The sequence below is a fragment of the Cryptotermes secundus genome, unplaced genomic scaffold (assembly GCF_002891405.2).
Source record: "Cryptotermes secundus unplaced genomic scaffold, Csec_1.0 scaffold180, whole genome shotgun sequence".
In the NCBI taxonomy this organism is placed as follows: Eukaryota; Metazoa; Arthropoda; class Insecta; order Blattodea; family Kalotermitidae; genus Cryptotermes; species Cryptotermes secundus.
This window is the reverse complement of record NW_019718619.1, coordinates 3,834,282-3,853,332: the sequence shown is the minus strand read 5'-3', so window position 1 is coordinate 3,853,332 and position 19,051 is coordinate 3,834,282. Positions and strand designations below refer to the sequence as shown.

The 19,051-nt window shown below is 41.0% G+C and overlaps 1 protein-coding gene across 2 annotated transcripts in view; it reads left to right on the top strand.

The window, feature by feature from the left end:
* The window catches only part of LOC111861889 (homeotic protein ultrabithorax), a 744,815-nt gene that overhangs the window by 486,308 nt on the left and 239,456 nt on the right, over positions 1-19,051 (top strand). For both annotated transcript variants that reach the window (XM_033750552.1, XM_023846837.2), the window contains one exon: positions 2,356-2,736. In XM_033750552.1, the coding sequence (XP_033606443.1) occupies positions 2,356-2,672 (317 nt within the window). In that variant the 3' untranslated portion in view covers positions 2,673-2,736. The remainder of the gene's footprint in view (positions 1-2,355; positions 2,737-19,051) is intronic.

Below are 19,051 nucleotides of genomic sequence, written 5' to 3'. Positions count from 1 at the left end.
GTATTTCAGCCGTCCCGCCTGGTTTCCCGGGACCTTCCTAATTGCATATTCTAAGGCAAAGTTGAAAAGGATTGGCGATAAAGCATCTTGTTTTAGACCATTCTGGATAGGAAATTTATCAAACAAATGTTTACCTACACGGACTTTACTATATGTTTCGTTTAAACACATTTTAATCAACCTAACTAGTTTCATGGGTATCCCAAACTCTATCAGAATATTGTACAATACTTTCCTCCTAACTGAATCGTATTCTTTCTTGAAGTCTATGAATAGCTGATGTACTGTCTCATCGTACTCCTATTTTTTCTCCAGTATCTGACGAATGCAAAAATCTGATCTGTAGTTGATCTGTTATGTCGAAACCCACATTGATGATCCCCAATAATTTCATCTATATATGGACTTAACCTTGAAAGAAGAATATTGTACAAAATTTTATATGAAGTTGATAGCAGTGATATCCCCCGATAATTACTGCAGTCAGTTTTATCACCCTTCTTGTGAACTGGTACAATAATAGACTCTTTCTACTGATTAGGCAATTTTTCCTCATGCCAAATAGAAGTAATTAGATTGTGGATCTTAGAACGTAATATTTCGCCTCCTGCTTGAATAAGTTCTGCTGGAATTTGATCACTACCTGGCGATTTATACCGTTTCAATTTTGCAATAGCAATTTCAACCTCAAAGGGGCTAGGATCAGGTATTAACGGTTCTGCTGTATCGATTTCTGTCTGCCTAACATCACTGGCCCTATGTACATTCAATAACTGAGAGAAGTAGTTTCTCCACATATTCAAAATGTTGTGGGAATCTGCAAGCAGATCACCATTCTCATCCTTCACTAAGTTACTGCTAAGTTGGTAACCCCTCTTAAAGTCATTTATTCCTCTATACAGGTCTCTAATATTCTTGTTCTTACTGTTCATTGAAAGCACATCAATTTTGTCTTTCAGATATTCCCTCTTTTTGTTCCTGAAATGCCTGCTGGTTTCACGTCTTATATTGTTCAGATTATCCCCATTTAACTCGTTTGGATCCTGAAACCAATGCAATTTGGCCTGCTTTCTTTGATCTAATAATTTTGAGCACCCTTCATCGAACCATGGCTTATGCTTCTTCGGTTCATAATAACATAGACTCTCTTTGGCAGACATTTTTTATATTTATGTACTTTATTTGAAATAAACTTATTTACTTGTGCTTGTATACAACTTCCCGTTACTTTTAACATTTATATAAAGGATTCGAAAACCAGAAGTGACAAATAACGGAGTTCACGGCGTTAGGCCGTAACTCAGACAGACCAAATAGATGAAGGTTGTGCAAGAAAGAGTAGGGTCATAAAGTAGACGGTTAGTATACCGCCCGTTGGTTTGTACGGACGTAGCTCCACTTCGTATCCTGCAGAGATTTCGATGCCAGAATTGGACATTACTGCAATTCATAATGCAGGCAGACCAGCCCTCGGCAAATTATACAAATCAAGATCAGCTTGGGGAAGTAAACTAACTTGGTCGTAAATTTTATGCTGTGGACATAACATTGGATCCGATGTTACTCATACACTCCTAGAGACAAACGTGAGTTCCTTCTATATATTAGCGGATCTACAGCCGGAAGGTCGCGGGTTCAAGTCCCGAGGAGGTCATTGGATTTCTTTCAGTTGACCTAATCCTTCCAGCCGCACTAGGCCCTGGGGTTTTACTCATCCTCTAACAGAAATGAGTACCAGGAATTAATTAAATAATTTTCCTGGGAAGTAAAGTGCGGCCGGCGCGTAAGGCTGACAACCATACCGACTTCTTTGAGCCGATTGTCTAGAATAGGTAGTGTGGGACCCTCAACGTCTCACGGCCTAGTACAGGGATAGTATTCCTTTTTTTTACAGTCAAGTAAAATAAGTTTGAGTTCACTATGCACCGACAGCAGACGTTTGTTTGGTAGAGCATGACCCAATTTTGGAACACTCGAACTATCGGAGAAAAATGCTGACTTCTATTTTTATAATTTCAAGAGTTTGGACGGGATTTTGGAACTTTATAAAACACACGAAGGATACGGTAAGAGTGATTCTAATGCCAAGTTCTTGTTTCGTCTGTCCCCAGTACCCTATTTGAAACAGGTCCACCATTAATACATTAAATGCGTGAGTTCGAAATATTTATAGATTTTAGTGTGTTGGTACAAAGTCGCTATGTCAAGTTTCTCTTCTGAATAGTCTGAAGTGAAGTTTCACTTTCCTTCCTGGAATTTCCTTTGTGGCTTCATACTCTGGGCGTTTGTTTAGTGTCTCTCCTCCCAGTAATACAGAATGGCTAATGTGTTCGTTTTGTATGTTCTTTTTTGTAGGAGCCAATGGACTCCGCCGCAGAGGGCGGCAGACATACACACGGTACCAGACATTGGAGTTGGAAAAGGAATTCCACACAAACCACTACCTCACGCGGCGACGACGTATCGAGATGGCGCATGCGTTATGCCTCACAGAGCGACAGATCAAAATTTGGTTCCAAAACCGAAGGATGAAACTCAAGAAGGAAATTCAGGCGATCAAGGAATTAAACGAACAGGAGAAACAAGCGCAGGCGCAGAAAGCTGCAGCTGCTGCAGCGGCGGCGGCGGCGGCAGTGCAGCAACAACAGCAAGGAGGCGGCGAACCGAACTAGGAGTCGGCGCACCACGCTACCTCTGGGGCGTCGACATCACCATGGTCACACCATCAATTGCAAGGTAGGCCTAACGCCGTTCCCCAGGCTGCCAGATGCTGTTATGTTAACAAACAATTGTTACAGCCTTAAAGTTGTAAAGGACTAAATGTTTGTTGTCTCGAGAATCGAACTACCGCTTAGCCGAGAATTCGGCAATGGATCTAGGGCAGGGGTTATTTTTTTTAAATGTTTTCGCCACCAAGGAATTTGATTTTTCCCCCTGTTTATTCCGAAAAGAAGGAAGTGTATATATAAATATTCTGCACCCAACGTAAAGTTTCTTACTGTTGTTTCTAGTATGCGCAAATCTCCGCAGTTCCATCAGATAAGTGGTACTTAGTCTCTTTATATGGCATAGTGCTTTGCGTGAGAAATGTTAGCGATCAATCGCACTTTGTGATTGAGAGAATTCAAGTGACGCATGATGTAATTTCATTAGAAGTAAGCATAAATATGGCACAGTCCAGATATTTGGGGACGCCTACAACAAGTCAGAACCCGATTCAGGAGAAAATTAAGAGGGGATTGAACTCTGGTAATGCTTGCTACCATTCAGTCCAGAACTTCTTCTCGTCTGATGTCTAAAAACATAAAAATTAGAATACACAAAACTATAATTTTCTGTATGGGTGTGAAACTTGGTCTTTCACATTAAGGGAGGAACGTAGACTGAGGGTGTTGAGGAGAGTATTCGGAACGAAGAGAGATGAAGTGACGGAGAAAACTGCATAATGAAGAGTTTCGTAACTTGTACCTCCTTTCCAAGTATAATTAGAATGATATAAAGTCAAGGATAGGATGGGAAAGGAATGTAGCACAAATGTTGAGAAGGTGAATGCATATAGGATATTGGTGGGAAAGCTAGAAGGAAAGAGACCACTGGAAGACCAAGACGTAGGTGGGTGGACAATGTTAAAATGATTTTCAGTGACTGCATCCTGTTGTGTATCATATATTGTTTGTTACTGAAAACCGTCAGATTCAGTAACGAGAAGTTTAATGTATTTGCCTGATTATGGCCTTTTGAAGGCCGAAACATATAGCAAAGGTATCTCCTAGAGCTACGTACACGTATTATCGCGTGTTGTGTTGCAATGGTTTTCAGTAAGAAATAATATTAAAACGAATCTTAGAGGGATGGGATGGTATGGTTTGGACTTGTCTGGCTCATGATAGGGCCAGTAGAGGGCTCTTGCGAACACGGTAATGAACCTCCGGGTTCCAGAAAACGCTGGAAAGTTCTTGGGTAGCTGCACAAGTGGCAGCTTCTCAAGAATAGCTCAGCTCCAGGAGTGAGTGAGTGATTAGTAAGCATAGATCATTTAAATTGTCACACTAATTTCGCCGACAAGCGGCGGTCGCTCGGTCGGTATAGTTCGCTTGCGGACTGAAGCCACGGAGTTTATTTTTTTAGTTTTTTTTATACTGCACTCAGCTAAACTTATCCTTCATAGGGTTCATCTCACTGATTGTTCGTGTATAGGATCGCACAGGAATATCAACTGTTGATATCCTCTTGCTGAGGAATGTGTATATCTGTGTGACAAAAGAGAGTACCGTCTGTTCTGTCTGACGTTCTGGCACACTGCTTTGGTTCATGGCACTTGCTGTGGATGTCTTCTGTAATCTCAAAAAATTATTTGAAATAAGTGGGAAGTGAGAGTCTTAATTTCTAAGTCAACAAAATGTGTCAGAGTACTGCCCGTCGTCCACGAGACTGTACAGAGATGAAAGAGGCAGCTGTTTCTCCACAGATGAAGGTGTGGGAAACCCTTTCATTGAAGACTGAATATCTTATTTAATTAATCGCCGTCTCTGTACCTCGAGTTCATCTTTTGCCTGGGCATTCGAGTTAATAGAATTTCTTGCACTTCTTCCGTCATTGAAATACTCTTAGAAACGTTTTTAATTAATTGTCCTGTAGCAACTGCAGCCAATAAAGTCAGTACAACAGTAAAGCCAACAGAATTTTTTTTAATTTTCTGAAGAAAATCATTGTCTACCCATAGTGTAGAGAACATTATTGTGGCGTGTAGACTCGTTGCTTGGGAACGACTGAGAAATAAGCAGCTATAGAGCAGTCGTTGCTAAATAATGGGTCAGTAACAAACGCCGTTACTAGGTAGTGGCCGCAACAGTCGCATGCAACAATAGAAGTGTTGTTGGAATTTGTGTTCTCTGTGAGGTCCGTACCGAGGCTATATAACGAGGGTCATCTGCCATTAGAGTAGAGTCTTCAGACGGCAGTTAGAAGAGTAGGACGTTGGTGTGAGATGAGCACCAGCCTGCGAGGACGTGAGCCCGGGATTACGGGGGAAGTGCACTGGGGAAGACACAGCAGACAGACGAATTAGTATATGAATTAGCGGTAGCGCTATAGATATTTGTAGTTACGTTTATTAAGTGTTCAGTAAATCAAATTATCAACCCAAACCCCGTCTATAGTCACGCATATTCGTGACAATATTAATCTCGTTATGGTGGCACACTCTTGACATTTTTTGAGACAAGTTATATACTCAGGCCACAACATTGATATGAATAAGCGTACGATGTCAAGTTGAAATCTGTGTAAGGACGATAGATCTACCACATGCTTGTCGATCTTATATCAGGATATTAAATAATTTAGTAATAATCCATCGAATAAAGTATAACAACATATCTTAATATAAATATATTTTGAATATTATATTCTGTGCAGGTATTATTTTTATCATGCATTGCATATATTGTTGTGTGATAACAATATGTCGCGTCGCGCAGTCTGTTCTGTGCTGGCTGCGGTTTCTGCGGGACAATGAACAGGCAGTACGGCATTGGGCTATGTGTTTTACATCTTAAGCAACTCACATGATACGCCGTGTTAGGTGCCGGCTTCCCTCTGCGGCGGCCCAGGTTCGAGACCGCGTCAGGTCATGTTGGATTTATGGTGGACAAATTAGTACTGGGACAGTTTTTCTCCCAGTATTTCGGATTCCCCTGCCAATTCGCATTCCACCGACTGCTCCACAATCATCATCGTCATCTATCGTCTGGGGCTGGTACAATAGTTAAAACACTTGCCGCTGTACCAAGTGGACTCAGTCTCACTCCATGAGGAAAATAAAAACTCAAATGATGTTATCCTACAGATTAAATAGTAGTTGCGTCAGTTGGACTGAAAATTTTAATTAAGACTTATTTTAACTAATATAATTGCGTTTAAACATGCTACATTATATTTACGTTCCACACTACACGGAATAGATGTCACGTAACTTCGAACAAGGCCGAGAGTAACCTTGAATGCGCAGAAGAAAAATTTCTGACAAGGGGGTGGGTTCGAGGGTGTGAGAAGTGACAGGCGGCCAGTTGTTTGTACAACTAGCCGCCTGTCACTTCACTCTAAAGGCCAAACAGCAGTAATTTGTATTTGGCGCAGCGCTACTAAATGAATATAATTGTTCCATTGCTCACTTTCCGAAACTGTCTTTCACGATGTAATATCAATACATTTGCAGATTTCCAGTTGTTATCCACATTATTATAAAGAATGCGCCAGCGAAATATTTCTAAAAATTAACGTTGTGTGGTAGTGGAAATGAAGGTTCAGTATGTTCAGGAAGTTCTAGTCCGAGGATAGACCACAAGCTCGACTCCAACACTGATGTTAAAGAGCTTTATCCTTTAAATCTTCAAACTTAACTAAGACGTAATATCAGCTGTGAGTTGATATTTATTATGAGGGTCCATCGTAGAGCCCTCTGATGCATTCTTGAATATTCATCTGGTAGGATTTGAGCACAGAAAATATTCATGTCTTACTTTCTTTGTGAGTTTATCTTCGTTCATATTTTTTTCTGGGAATACATTATGTCCAAAAGAAGTAAAGTGTAGTAATTTTTTTGTGCCTGAATTACACTGCGCGCATAATAATGTATATGCAATTTTCTATAATCGTCTGTCGTGTAAATTTGTCTTTTACTTCTTTCTCCGCTGACGAATATTTAAATCGTTTTATGCCCATATAATTTGGTGTAATTCAAACGGCCTGCATCTTGAATATGTAAAAAGGGGCTCTAATTATGTACAGAGATTTTGTACTGTTCAGGCCATAATTGTTCGACGTTGCAACAAAATTTCTTAACATTCACATCATTTCGAAAAATGCCAGATTGTGTATCTGGAATATACGTGCCTATATACCTCGCTAAGTTACAGATATCCCTAGTGAATTAGTAATATTTTGCATTGTTCTTTAAACAATATTTCATTAGTGGTTTTTGTATGATTGGTCAGTGATCTATGCTAAGTTATACCGACAATTGATCTAGCGTATAGATGTGTAATATGTTACGTTATTTTCAACTGAATATATGTTTCTAGAATACAACTTTCGTTTATTTTACTGAAGATAGCGCGAGTGCTTACTCTGAAGTACGATGCGACCTGAACTTTCATTTCCCGTTGGAAGACATAGCCATTTTATTCCGCACGAAATCGAGCAATGAAGAAGCAGTTCCATATATCAGACAGAATAATAATATATGTATATATATATATATATATAAATTAATGAATATGTCTATATATAAATTTATATGTCTATGTAATGAATAAGCATTGCAATGAGATATACAAAATGTAACCAATTCATTAGATGAGAGTTCTCCTTTTAAAGCTAACATTCGCTCAGATGTTGAAGAAATTCTTCGCCTTTTATGAAACCCCAATGCTATTATCTTGTTTGCCTTTGCTAGTCACTGGACCGCATCCTGAACCAGATGGATTCATTACACATCATTAGTCGTAACTCCTTAACATCACTTTTAATATTATTCTCCCGTTTTGTCTTTTCTTTCTAACTTTTTCAGCTAAACCTCAATATGCAGGTCTCTCCCCCCCCCAGACATGAGTTCCATGCTTACCTCAACCTTCTTTAAGTGATCCTCATAATAATACTTAACGAAAAATAAACTGAAACTCCTCGTTCAGTTTCCTTCTGTTGTCTCTTCTTTTCTTAATCCAAATGTTTACCTCAGAACCTGTCCTCAGACACCGACACTGTGTTCTTCTGCTTGTGTGACGGACAAAGTTTTACACTCATCAAAACAATGGGCATAATGAGAATTTTGTGTACCCTAATATTTACATATTTAAGAAGAAAAGAATAAAAAATGTTCTGAACAGAATTATGCTACTAAATTTGGCTATAGACGTTTATAATTCCGTTGCATCTACCCACAAGGGTGCCGTATTATTTGCATGCAAAGAGATGCTCGCTGTGTTTAACTGCTTTTCCAGGCCAGTCTACATATATTTCCTGCTGTAGTAAATATATTGTTATTGGTATAGCTCGCAGGGGTACATTGTTCTGTATATTGAATACCCAAAACAAATGTACTATTGGCTAACCGTAGACATACTATTACTGTATCAGCACGAATATAAGGAGATATTTTTTCTCAAGTACTGCTGCTTAGTAAAGAAGGTTCGCTTGATTTTGGGTCCTTGAAACAAATACGATGAAGGTGATTATGAGGAATAATTCTCAGAAGTTACACGTTCAGTACCCCGCGCCATAGCTCAAGCGGATAGTTGCTGGCTTCCCATCGCGGCGGCCCGGGTTCGATCCCGGGTCTGGTCAAGTGGGATTTGTGGTGAACAAAGTAGCGCTGGGTCAGGGTTTCTCCGAGTACTTCGGTTCCCCTCCCAATCTTCATTCCACCAATTGGTCCACAATCACCCTCACCTATCATCTGGGGCTGGTACAATAGGCCAGAAGTGGCCGCAGCACAAGGGACTTAGTCCCACCCCACTAGCAATAAGAATACACGTTCAGTTAAAAAAAATTCTCTATTTTCTCACTGTAAAAATAAGATGTGTTCCTATATTTGGGCATGTGCGGTGTATGTCTCCAGGGGTCATACAGGCACACACTTACTCGTATAAATAACATTCAAATTTCCCACTTTCAATACAGCTTTATAAAAAAAATTAATTTGGGCTTTCTAGGGAGTATACTGACTGGGGCGTGAGCTGTAGGGTAATGTTGCATAAACTCAATCATCCTTTTCTCTACTTCACAAATCCCAGCTTCTAATGAAGGTGTACAGATCTTGTATCTGTTGTGTTCCTGCAAAACAAGACGCAGAAGTAAGATTTTTCCAGGCCGCTGAGTTCAACTTCAAGTGACTGCTTCTGGCTTCCTTCGGACTGACGCAATATTGAACTGTTTTCTCCTGCCTCTGGGGATAAGAAGCACCCACCCCATGTAAGCGTCTTCTCTCCCCGAGATCCAATGCGATGGTGGTGACTGTTCCTCGAATAAAGAACCCCATAAAACCTATGACATCTACAGGATGTTTTGGGGATAAAATGTAGCTTACGGCCCGCAACAAAACCTTCCATCACAAACTTAAACCGTTTGTGGGATTTGAGTTTCTCAAAGCGGTTGTGACTAAGACTGCAGTCGGCGCTAATTTTGCATCATGTCTTGTAGTCCGGTGACAGTCAACCTGCGTTCCAGGAAACATATCGACGCCACCTTCAGTGTCGAAGAGTGAACCAAATAAGAAATGAACATGAAGCTTTGAAGAAGGAATTATGTTTCTCTGAAACGTCGGTGTGCTTTCACCGGATTACACAGCGTTATATCTCTGTATATGGGTCTCTTACACAGTTTGTTTTACGGCAGTATCCGCCTCTTTTGTACGGATGTGTGGAGGGTAGATGCAAATATATTGAATAAGCAGTCCTGAACAGCCGAAAAAGGGTCTTCCTCTAACTTGTGGGTTGGGCGTGAGGCCGATAACTCTTAAACGTAAAAAATAAGCTTGTTACGAAACGTCACAGAGGGTCTCGGACTTGGACCCATTCTTTGGATAAACGACCTAAGCGAAGGAAAATGGATATGAGACTTGGCACTTGGAATGTTACAAGTATGTATAGGGCAGGTTCGCTCAGGGCAGTGGCAGAAGAAATCTAAAAATATAAGTTAGATTCAGTGGGAGGACAGAAGGTCGGATGGGACAAAACTGGCACCGAACCAGCAGGCGAATATACAATTTTCTATGGAAAGGGGAATGATAATCATGAACTAGGTACAGGTTTTTCGTACATAAGAGAATCGTATCAGCAGTTGAGGGTAGCGTTCTTTAGTGATAAGTTGTCATACATAATACTAAGAGGTCGCTGGTGTGATAACTTCATTCTGAATGTTCATGCCCCAACGGAAGATAAAATTGTTGATATGAGGAACAGGTTCCAGGAAGAACTAGAACATGTATTCGATAAAGTCCCTAAACACCATGCGGAAATTGTGTGAGGAGATTTCAATGCTAAAGTGGGTAGGGAAGACATTTTCAAACCAAGAGTTGGGAATGAGAGTTTACACGAAATTAGTAATGGTAATGGAGTTAGAGTAGTAAATTTTGCCACTTCCAAAAATCTTATTGTCAAAAGCATGATGTTCCCACAGCGGCCTCCGTAGTCTAGAGGTAACGTTCCCACCTCATGACTCGTAGTACGCGGGTTCAAATACCCGGCGGAGGTCGTCGAATTTTTAAGGGCGGAAAAATTCAGGGAACAAGTCCTCCGGGAGGGACTTTAAGCCGTGGGTCCCGTGTCGTAGCTTTATGGCACGTAAAAGAACCTCATATCTCCAAAGGAGGTCACTGAGCCAAATTAACGGACGTTTCCCGCCCAATAGCGGTCTCTAATACCTCTGGTTCCAAGGGGAAGCATTATAGATACCTCTCAGCTAGTAGAGCCGGTCTCGCTGGCTGGGCGGGACTGATGGTAAGCACCAGTACCGGTAGGATATAGAGACTGGTAGAAATCATAGAGGGAAGAACAATGGACCAATACAGGTCTCAGTGCATGGGGAAACCCACCCTCTCCAATAACTAACTAACTAACTAACTAATGATGTTCCCACATCAAAATATTCATAAATTTACTTGAATATCTGATGTGAATAGGCACAACCAAATTCACTATATTTTGATAGATAGGAGTCGACATTCAAGTATATTTGATGTCTGATCGTTCAGGGAAGTAGATTGTGATACTCACCACTTTCTGGTGGTGGTAAAAGCCAGGGAGATGTTTTGAAAATGTGGCACAGTTCAGATATTTGGGAATGACTATGAAGAATCAGTACTTGATTCAGGAGGAAATTAAGAGGAGATTGAATTCGGGTAATGCTTGCTACCGTTCGGTTCAGAACTTTTTGTCTCCTTGTCTGCTGTCTAAAAACATAAAATCTAAAATATACAAAACTATAATTTTGCCTCTGGTTCTGTATGGGTGTGAAACTTTGTTTCTGACATTAAGGGAGGAACATAGTCTGAGGGTGTTTGCGAACAGGGTGTTGAGGAGAATATTTGGGCCGAAGAGAGATGAAGAGACAGGAGTTTGGAGAAAACTGCATAATGAGGAGTTCCATAACTTGAACTCTTCTCAATATGGGTGAAGAAGAATGCATATAGTATATCTGAGAGAAAATCAGAAGGAAAGAACCACTAGTAAGACCAAGACATAAATGGGTGGATAATATTAAATGGATCTTAGATAGGATGTGGTGGAATGGATTGGATTGATCTGGCTCAGGATAGGGCCAGTAGAGGGCTCTTGTGAACGCGGTAATGACCTTTCGGATTCAGTAAAATGTTGGTAAGTTTTTGAGTAGCTGCACAACTGGCGACTTCTCAAGAAGAGGTCATCTCCATGATGTTAGTTATTTTTGCACGGACGTGAATCGACGGGAGGGAGTAACGGGAGTGCTGTGAAAATTGCTTAATGAGCAGCTTCACAGTTTATAGTCTTCAGTTTACATTATTCAAGCAATAACTTCTAGAAGTATTCTCTGGGTGGAAATGTACGACGCATGAAGGAAAATGGGTGAACTCCTACTGAATTGTAGTCGCAAAGTCTGAGAAGGAACTGCTTTCAGACCTAGTAATAGCAGGCAGGAACAGTGTATTGTTAAAATGGACGTGAAAGAAACGTGATTGTGAAACTGTGAACTAACACTGCGGTGGGGTCCAAGGAGGGGCTCGTGAACACGTCGATATCACTTTGGGAAATGGATTCTTCGGTTCATTATATCTTGCTAATCCTTCTATGCACGGTTTATGCAGCAAATGTTACTATTAAGCCTGGCACACTCCCGCCTTCTATCAGGTTTAGCGTAGACTGTACGGAATACGTAACTGTGCCGCTTAATGCAAGACAATGAATATGGCTTTTGTACCTCTGCCCTTGATAGTTTATCAAGTAGATGTGCCCAACAAGATTCATTCATACCTAACCTATTGTGCGGGTGACAGCCACTTATCGTTGTCGAATTGCGAGATTTAATAGCCGAAAATTGCATGTCCTGGCTAAAAGCGCATTGTTTCAAACCACATGCTGCTCGATTCATTCCTGTATTTATTCTGTTATATTTCGGTCAAAACCTTCTCTCTTATCGTCTGCTGTCTAAAAACGTAAAGATTAAAATATACAAAACCATCAATTTGTCCCATGTTTTATATGGTTGTGGAACTTCGTGGCATTAAAGATGTGGTCCGCGCCGAGGAATTATAAAGAAGATACTGGAGCAATGCGGTCAGCTAAGGGTTAGCAGTTCAGTTGAACTCTTCAAGGGAGGCTGAGAAGAGATGGCGCTGTAGTTCAGTTGACAGTGACAAGAGTTCAACTGCGTGATATTAGCCGGACAATAACGACATTAGCGCGGGAAGCTGAAGAATCTGCACTGTTAGAAGCCTTTGCAAGGAAACTGCTGTTGAAGACATAATAGACTCGGAATAGACTTAAGGTATAGTGATTTGTAAAGTGTTGATATCAGCGATAGCGCTGTAATTACCTGTAGTTCCTAGTGGTATGCACAAGTGGTCAATAAATCCAACTCACCAATCGAAATCCCGTCTATAGCCACACACACACCTAGACACGTGATAGTGCTCTCCATCTTTACATCACCAAGGCCCCCTTACTTGTCAGGCCGCCGAACATTTCTGTATGAATTTTCCCATTTTCTCCACGTGCGTTAAATGACCCACCCACGAAACGTGCTTAGGTGAAGGTGCATTCTCTTGATTACGTGTAATTGGGAAATAGGTCGTTCGAATTTGTTTCTCACGGCCAGGATGCCACCTTCCATTACAATGAAAGCAATTTACACGTTACTATCAGCATTTTCATCCTGTATGTCTCGAAAAATGATTAAGATAAGTATGTAATCATATTTTAAACAATATTTTAATTCAGTCCGTAAAATATGCAATTTGCCATGGGCACTTCACTTAAGTGTCACTTTAAAACTGGTTCTGACACGTGTGCCGTATTTTATCTCCCTTTTTAAATTGTATTTCAAACGACAAACCCATGACGTCCTTCTTTTACTATAATTCTGCTGAATGAAAAATGGTGTAACATGTAACTTGCATGCAAGCACAACACTTGTTCACAGGTAGCATTGAATGCCAAGAAGTTCCTCGTATTCCTTGCTACCTTTGCAGACACAATGCCTATATTGAATGTGAGAGTGACCCAACTTGTATCTGCAGACGAAAACAAAACACTTCTCTCGCGACCACTATCATTTTTTCTATTTCTCTCCTTTCCGTGTTTTCTGTCTTTCTCTTTCTCAGATGGAGCCGACGAAGGGGCTGAGACAACGCGTTTTACATGCGATTATACACGGGTTTCGTGCATTATTGTCCTTAGAGGCTCATAAAATGCTAGTGGAGAGGTCCACATACCTGATTTGTATGTATATCCTGCTAAAAATTATTCAGTCTTTAAGGAATTGTTTTTGTGTATTAAACTGGCATTAATATACACAGATTGCTGCCGACCACTTCTTTGCACAGTGCTACTCGTGTCTCCCTCGGCGAGTTACTATCGAGACACCTTGTTCTGAGAATTGAAAAAAAAAACATGGTGTCATTTGTTATCCCATTTTATGACTCCTTGTTTATTTGACTTCCCTTCGAGATTGTTTGAACGGCTCATTGCTTATGCAAGTGATACAAATTAACATATTAGCCCAGCAGTCTTCTATAATCTGATTAAACTGATCCACGTGTGTTGTCTGCAAGATGATAACTTTATTAGAACTTTATGTTATGGTTACGCATGTTCTGTCCTAATAAACGGTAGTAATTTTATTTCTGTATTTCGTGTTTAAATGATCCATTATTCTTTTCTTAGTGTGGTGAGACTGAGTCCACTCGGTACTGCGGCCACTACTGGCCGCTTGTACCAGCCCCAGATGATAGATGTTGATTGTGGGGTAGTTGGTGAAACGAAGATTGGCAGGGGAAACCGAAGTACTAGGAAAAAATTTGTCCCAGCGCCACTTTGTCCACCACAAATCCCACATGATCAGACTGCTGCTCGAATCCCGGGCCGCCGCGGTGGGAAGCCGGAGACTAATCGCCTGAGCTATGGCGCAGTTTTAAATGAGCCTTAATATGTGACGTTGCCAGGAAACGGATAGTGAGGACTAGTGCAAATGTACAGAGAATATTAATGTGGAAGGATCGTAGATTGTGTAAATCAGCAGTAGTGTTATAATTATTTGTAGTTACCACCTGTAAGTGGTTAACAAATCCAATTACCAATCTGAACCGCGTATTTAATCACAGTGTGACACGTGACGATATGATTTATATTAGAGTAGAAAAATCGCGAACATCCACGGTGGACATTTGCAATAAAAATGCATGCACCTGGCCACATTCAATGGCACATCAGCCGAAATGTCTTCCGGGGTTCTCATATTTGTAGCCTTGGGACTGAGAAATGTGCAGGCAGAATTTAAAACCGATTTCCTCTTGTTCAACGCTCGGTCTCTCATGTGAAATAAATTCCGCATTACACGAGAGGGGGAAATCTTTAGCAATATAGACTATTTAGTTGAGGCAGTCTCAACAGTGGAGTGCTTTCCGTGCCAAGGCTAGCCCTCATGGAATGGGGGAGGCATGAAGTGGTAGTGATGTGCCTAGATCAAATATTATTGCCAATGAAAAGACACTTCAAAGTTTTGTTCATATTGATTAAATAATTATGTATGAAATTTTAAAAATTTTTATCCAATCGCGGAATTTGTAAACCCAAGTTGTGTCCACTAGTAACCCATCATTTCTCCTGACGTATTTCTTATTTGCTGTTACGTGTTGTCTGTTAAGCGGCTGTAGGGGTTGTCATGATTGATGTGCCATAGTTTTCTTCTCATTCCGCCTCAGTCTCGGCAAAATATCCGTATAAAAGGCGAAAATTAAAGGAGTTCTGGTTATGTGCAACTATTGAAGTCAGGCCGAACTATAAACAAGCTCATGTATGTAGTGAGGTGTATGTTTTTTATAAGTATATAAAACTGTGTGCGTAATTATAGCCTGTGTGTTGGAAGCTGTATAGAGGAGCAGGGCCGATGCAGTGGTTTGAGAAGAAAATATCCCTGTCTCAAGAAAAATAAGACTGTCCTTGTCTTACTAATATTCTTTAAAGAGAAAATCAAGGTAGACAAGTGGCTGATGTCTTCATTATGCTTAAAATGGAAGGAGAAGATTCCTGATAGAGATGGGCATGCTTTGCAACAACAAAAGACGCGTATCTCTCAGACTATCCTTATTCTCTGTATAGAAGCTTCATCTTCTTTTTGTGTAGCTGTTCCGTTACCACATAAAAACAAAGACTAATGTGCTTTAGTTTAGTTGGTTTACTTACTTACTCAAGGAGCTGAGCCCTTCTGGAGGAGCCGCCAATTCTGCAGCTACTCAAGAATTTCCCAGCATTTTATCGAACCCGAAGGTTCATTACCTTGTTCACAAGAGCCATCCACTGGTCCCTATCCTGAGCCAGATCTATCCAATCCATACCATCCCATCCTATCTCTCTAAGAACCATTTTAATATTGTCCACCCACCTACGCCTTGGTCTTCCCTGTGGTCTCTTTCCTTCTGGCTTTACCACAAATATCCTATACGCATTCCTCGTCTCTCCCATTCGTGCTACATGACCTGCCCACCTCATCCTCCTTGACTTGATAATTCTAATTATACTTGGAGAAGAGTACAAGTTATGAGGCTCCTCATTATGCAGTTTTCTCCAACCTCCCGTCACTTCATCTCTCTTCGGTCCAAATGTTCTCCTCAACACCTTGTCCTCAAACACCCTCAGTCTGTGTTCCTCCTTTAATGTCAGAGACCAAGTTTCACACCCATACAGAACCGCAGCCAAAATTATAGTTTTGTATATTCTAATTTTTATGTTTCTTGACAACAGACGAGAAGACAAAAGGTTCTGGACTGAATGGCAGCAAGCATTACCCGGTTTAGTTTACTTAGTCTATCTAAATATAGATCTGCAAGCTAGACGTAAATTTTATATCTAGAAATTGCGTCTTATTTTCAGTGATCGTATTAAAAACATTAGTTCTGTTTTCACAGTAAAAGGATTAAAACTCCGTGATTTCAGTCCGTAAGCGAACCATATCGACCGAGCGACCGCCGCTTGTCGGCGAACAGTCAAAGGATTAGGCATCTTAATACATCTCTGTCGGTATAAAAATAATGTTTTCATTTGACTCTTGATTTTCGTACAATTGCGTCATATATTCGGTCACATGTCTTCATTCTGTGTGCTATTTTTATGCCTTTTAGTGCATAAGACTGCGCGAGTTCCCATTGCCCCTAACCACGGGATAGTCATCATGTTAATGTGATAACTAATTGTTAGCGAGCAAGTTCTGAGATGCAGTGATGTAAAAATTTCAATGTTTGTAATGTTATTGACCTCTTATTTCAAATTTCATTCTCTTAATCATCTCGTGATTGGATACCATCCTGTTGCCGTCTCTTGCTTATCTAAGTAAAACTATCCATTTATTTGTTTTTACAAAACATACTTGGAGCTCGTGTTGGAATGTTGATGTGTTTTTGAAGTTTTTAATACCTACATAAAAATTCTGTTTCGATAGGCTTGGAGCTGTTACATTTTAAGCAGCAGAATGAGCATAAACGAAAACTCGATCCCTGCTGAATTAAATAGGTAATGTGTCTTACTGTAAACAATATTCATTCATTTATGAGTAATCTGTCAGACGACAGGTCCACAGTCTCTTCCAAAACAGTTCCTCCACTTAATGCGATCTTCTGTTTTTGGAAAGTGACTATCCAGGAAAAGTGATAATGTGGTAGTTTTTCCATTTGCTTTCCACATCGCAGTACAACAGCCGTTCAAACCCCTCTGGTCACGCCTGTTGCTATACGAACTTGAACCATCTCGAGCATCATTTGTTCTGTGCTTCAAGTCGCTGCTGATGACGCTGCTTCCGGCAGCAGTTTTTGGTTTTTGGTGTGTCTCATCGTCTGATGCCTACCCTCTGACCTGTCAAGCAAGAGAGGCTCTGCCAGTAGCTACACTACCGCTGGTATAGCTCTCAGGGTCCTTGGTATACTCAAACCCCCTCCCCCCCCCCACCTAGGTAGCCGAAATATTTCTCTCTTTAACATTTCTTTCCTTTTTTGCGTTATATTAATATAATGAAATAAGCTATTTTTAAATTATATACAGGACGAATCTTGTGTTGTGATCGCCATTTGATTCCCACTTCTGATATTTCTATTCCCTTTTTCGCAGAAACTCCGTCAGTATATGCGCCCGTTTAGCTGAGATAGTCGCCTTCCAATCTGTGAATGTTAATTTATATATATCACCGATGTCACCACTGTTTACGTGCTCTGTAGGCCTAGGCGTAAATTGTAACCCTTCAAGAATGGCGTGAAATCCCCGTATGAAGTGTCTTATGGTCCATCAACTTCACGTGAATGCTCGTAAATGTATGGAGTGTCTTATGGTCCATCAACTTCACGTGAATGCTCGTAAAATGGCAGGTCTTTACAAATATAAGAGAACAAACGAAAACGGTACCAGAATGAAATGTGAGGTTCTAAGGAGGTCTTACGGAACCAACATTTCTTAAGATACTGATATGTGCAAGTCTGCCTTGAGACTAACGGGAAGTATGTATAAATATAACGTATCTGTCTGTTCTCCTTCTTTATTCCTGTTGCTCCCACATGGAGCATAGGGCACCCGATGAACGATTCGTTTCACTTCAGTTTCTTCATCCTATATACAGTTGGTAGGACCACTTGGACGGGAGATCAGCCCTCGCAAGGCCGCTACCTGCATAGGACAACACAAACACAGATGGAGTACAGACAGACGTCCATGCCTGAAAGTGGGATTCGAACTCACGGTCCCAGTGTTCAAGAGGGTGAAGACATTTCATAACTTAGACCCCGCGACCGCTGTGATCGACATGAATATAACGTATACAATTTATGTATAATACGCGAATTTGAAATACGACGTATAAGATGATAAATTTTAATTTATAAATTTTATTATAGTACATGACGAATATACATTTTAAATCATTTTATAAACGACACATGATGACGAGCAGTGAAATAATTTAACGTAAATAACACACCTGAGGATGGCACAGTGATGCCGAAACATGTAGTGAAGTGACAAGTGAGATTGTGTGCACTAGAAGACGGTCAATACATACATATCATGGACGTATACAATTTAGTAATCGATTTCTCTGAACATATCATTAGGCCAGCAGACTTCCTGCTTCTTATTTCCGAGGTCCCGTATTGCAATCAAGGCTCGGAGACAGGTTATTCTGACTGCAGTATACGTACATGATGTTTCTTGGTCCCTCCAGGCAAGAACTGAAATGGTACCTAAGATTAGGCAACGACCACTTCATCATCGTCTTAAATACGTTATTGGCTGTCCCATTTTTCGCGCCACATAGAGCGAGCTACAAAGGGCGTCGTTAAAGAGTAAATAATTAACGTGAGGCATATCCATTTCTTCTCATAATTTACACCAATACGTTTTCGTATTATGAGCCGGGATGGCTCAGTCGGTATAGCGACAGGCTGTGGGCTGTACGTGAGGAGCCGGGATAGCGCAATCGGTACAGCGACAGGCTATGGGCTGGACGTGAGAAGCCGGGATGGCTCAGTCGATATAGCGACTGCCTGCGGGCTGGACGTGAGGAGCCGAGTTAGCGCAGTCAGTATAGCGACAGGCTACGGGCTGGACGTGAGGAGCCGGGATAGCGCAATTGGTACAGCAACAGGTTATGGGCTGGACGTGAGGAGCCGGGATGGCTCAGTCGGTATAGCGACAGGCTACGGGCTGGACGTGAGGAGCCGGGATAGCGCAGTCAGTATAGCGACAGGCTATGGGCTGGACGTGAGGAGCCGGGATAGCGCAGTCGGTATAGCAACAGGCTATGGGTTGGACGTGAGGAGCCG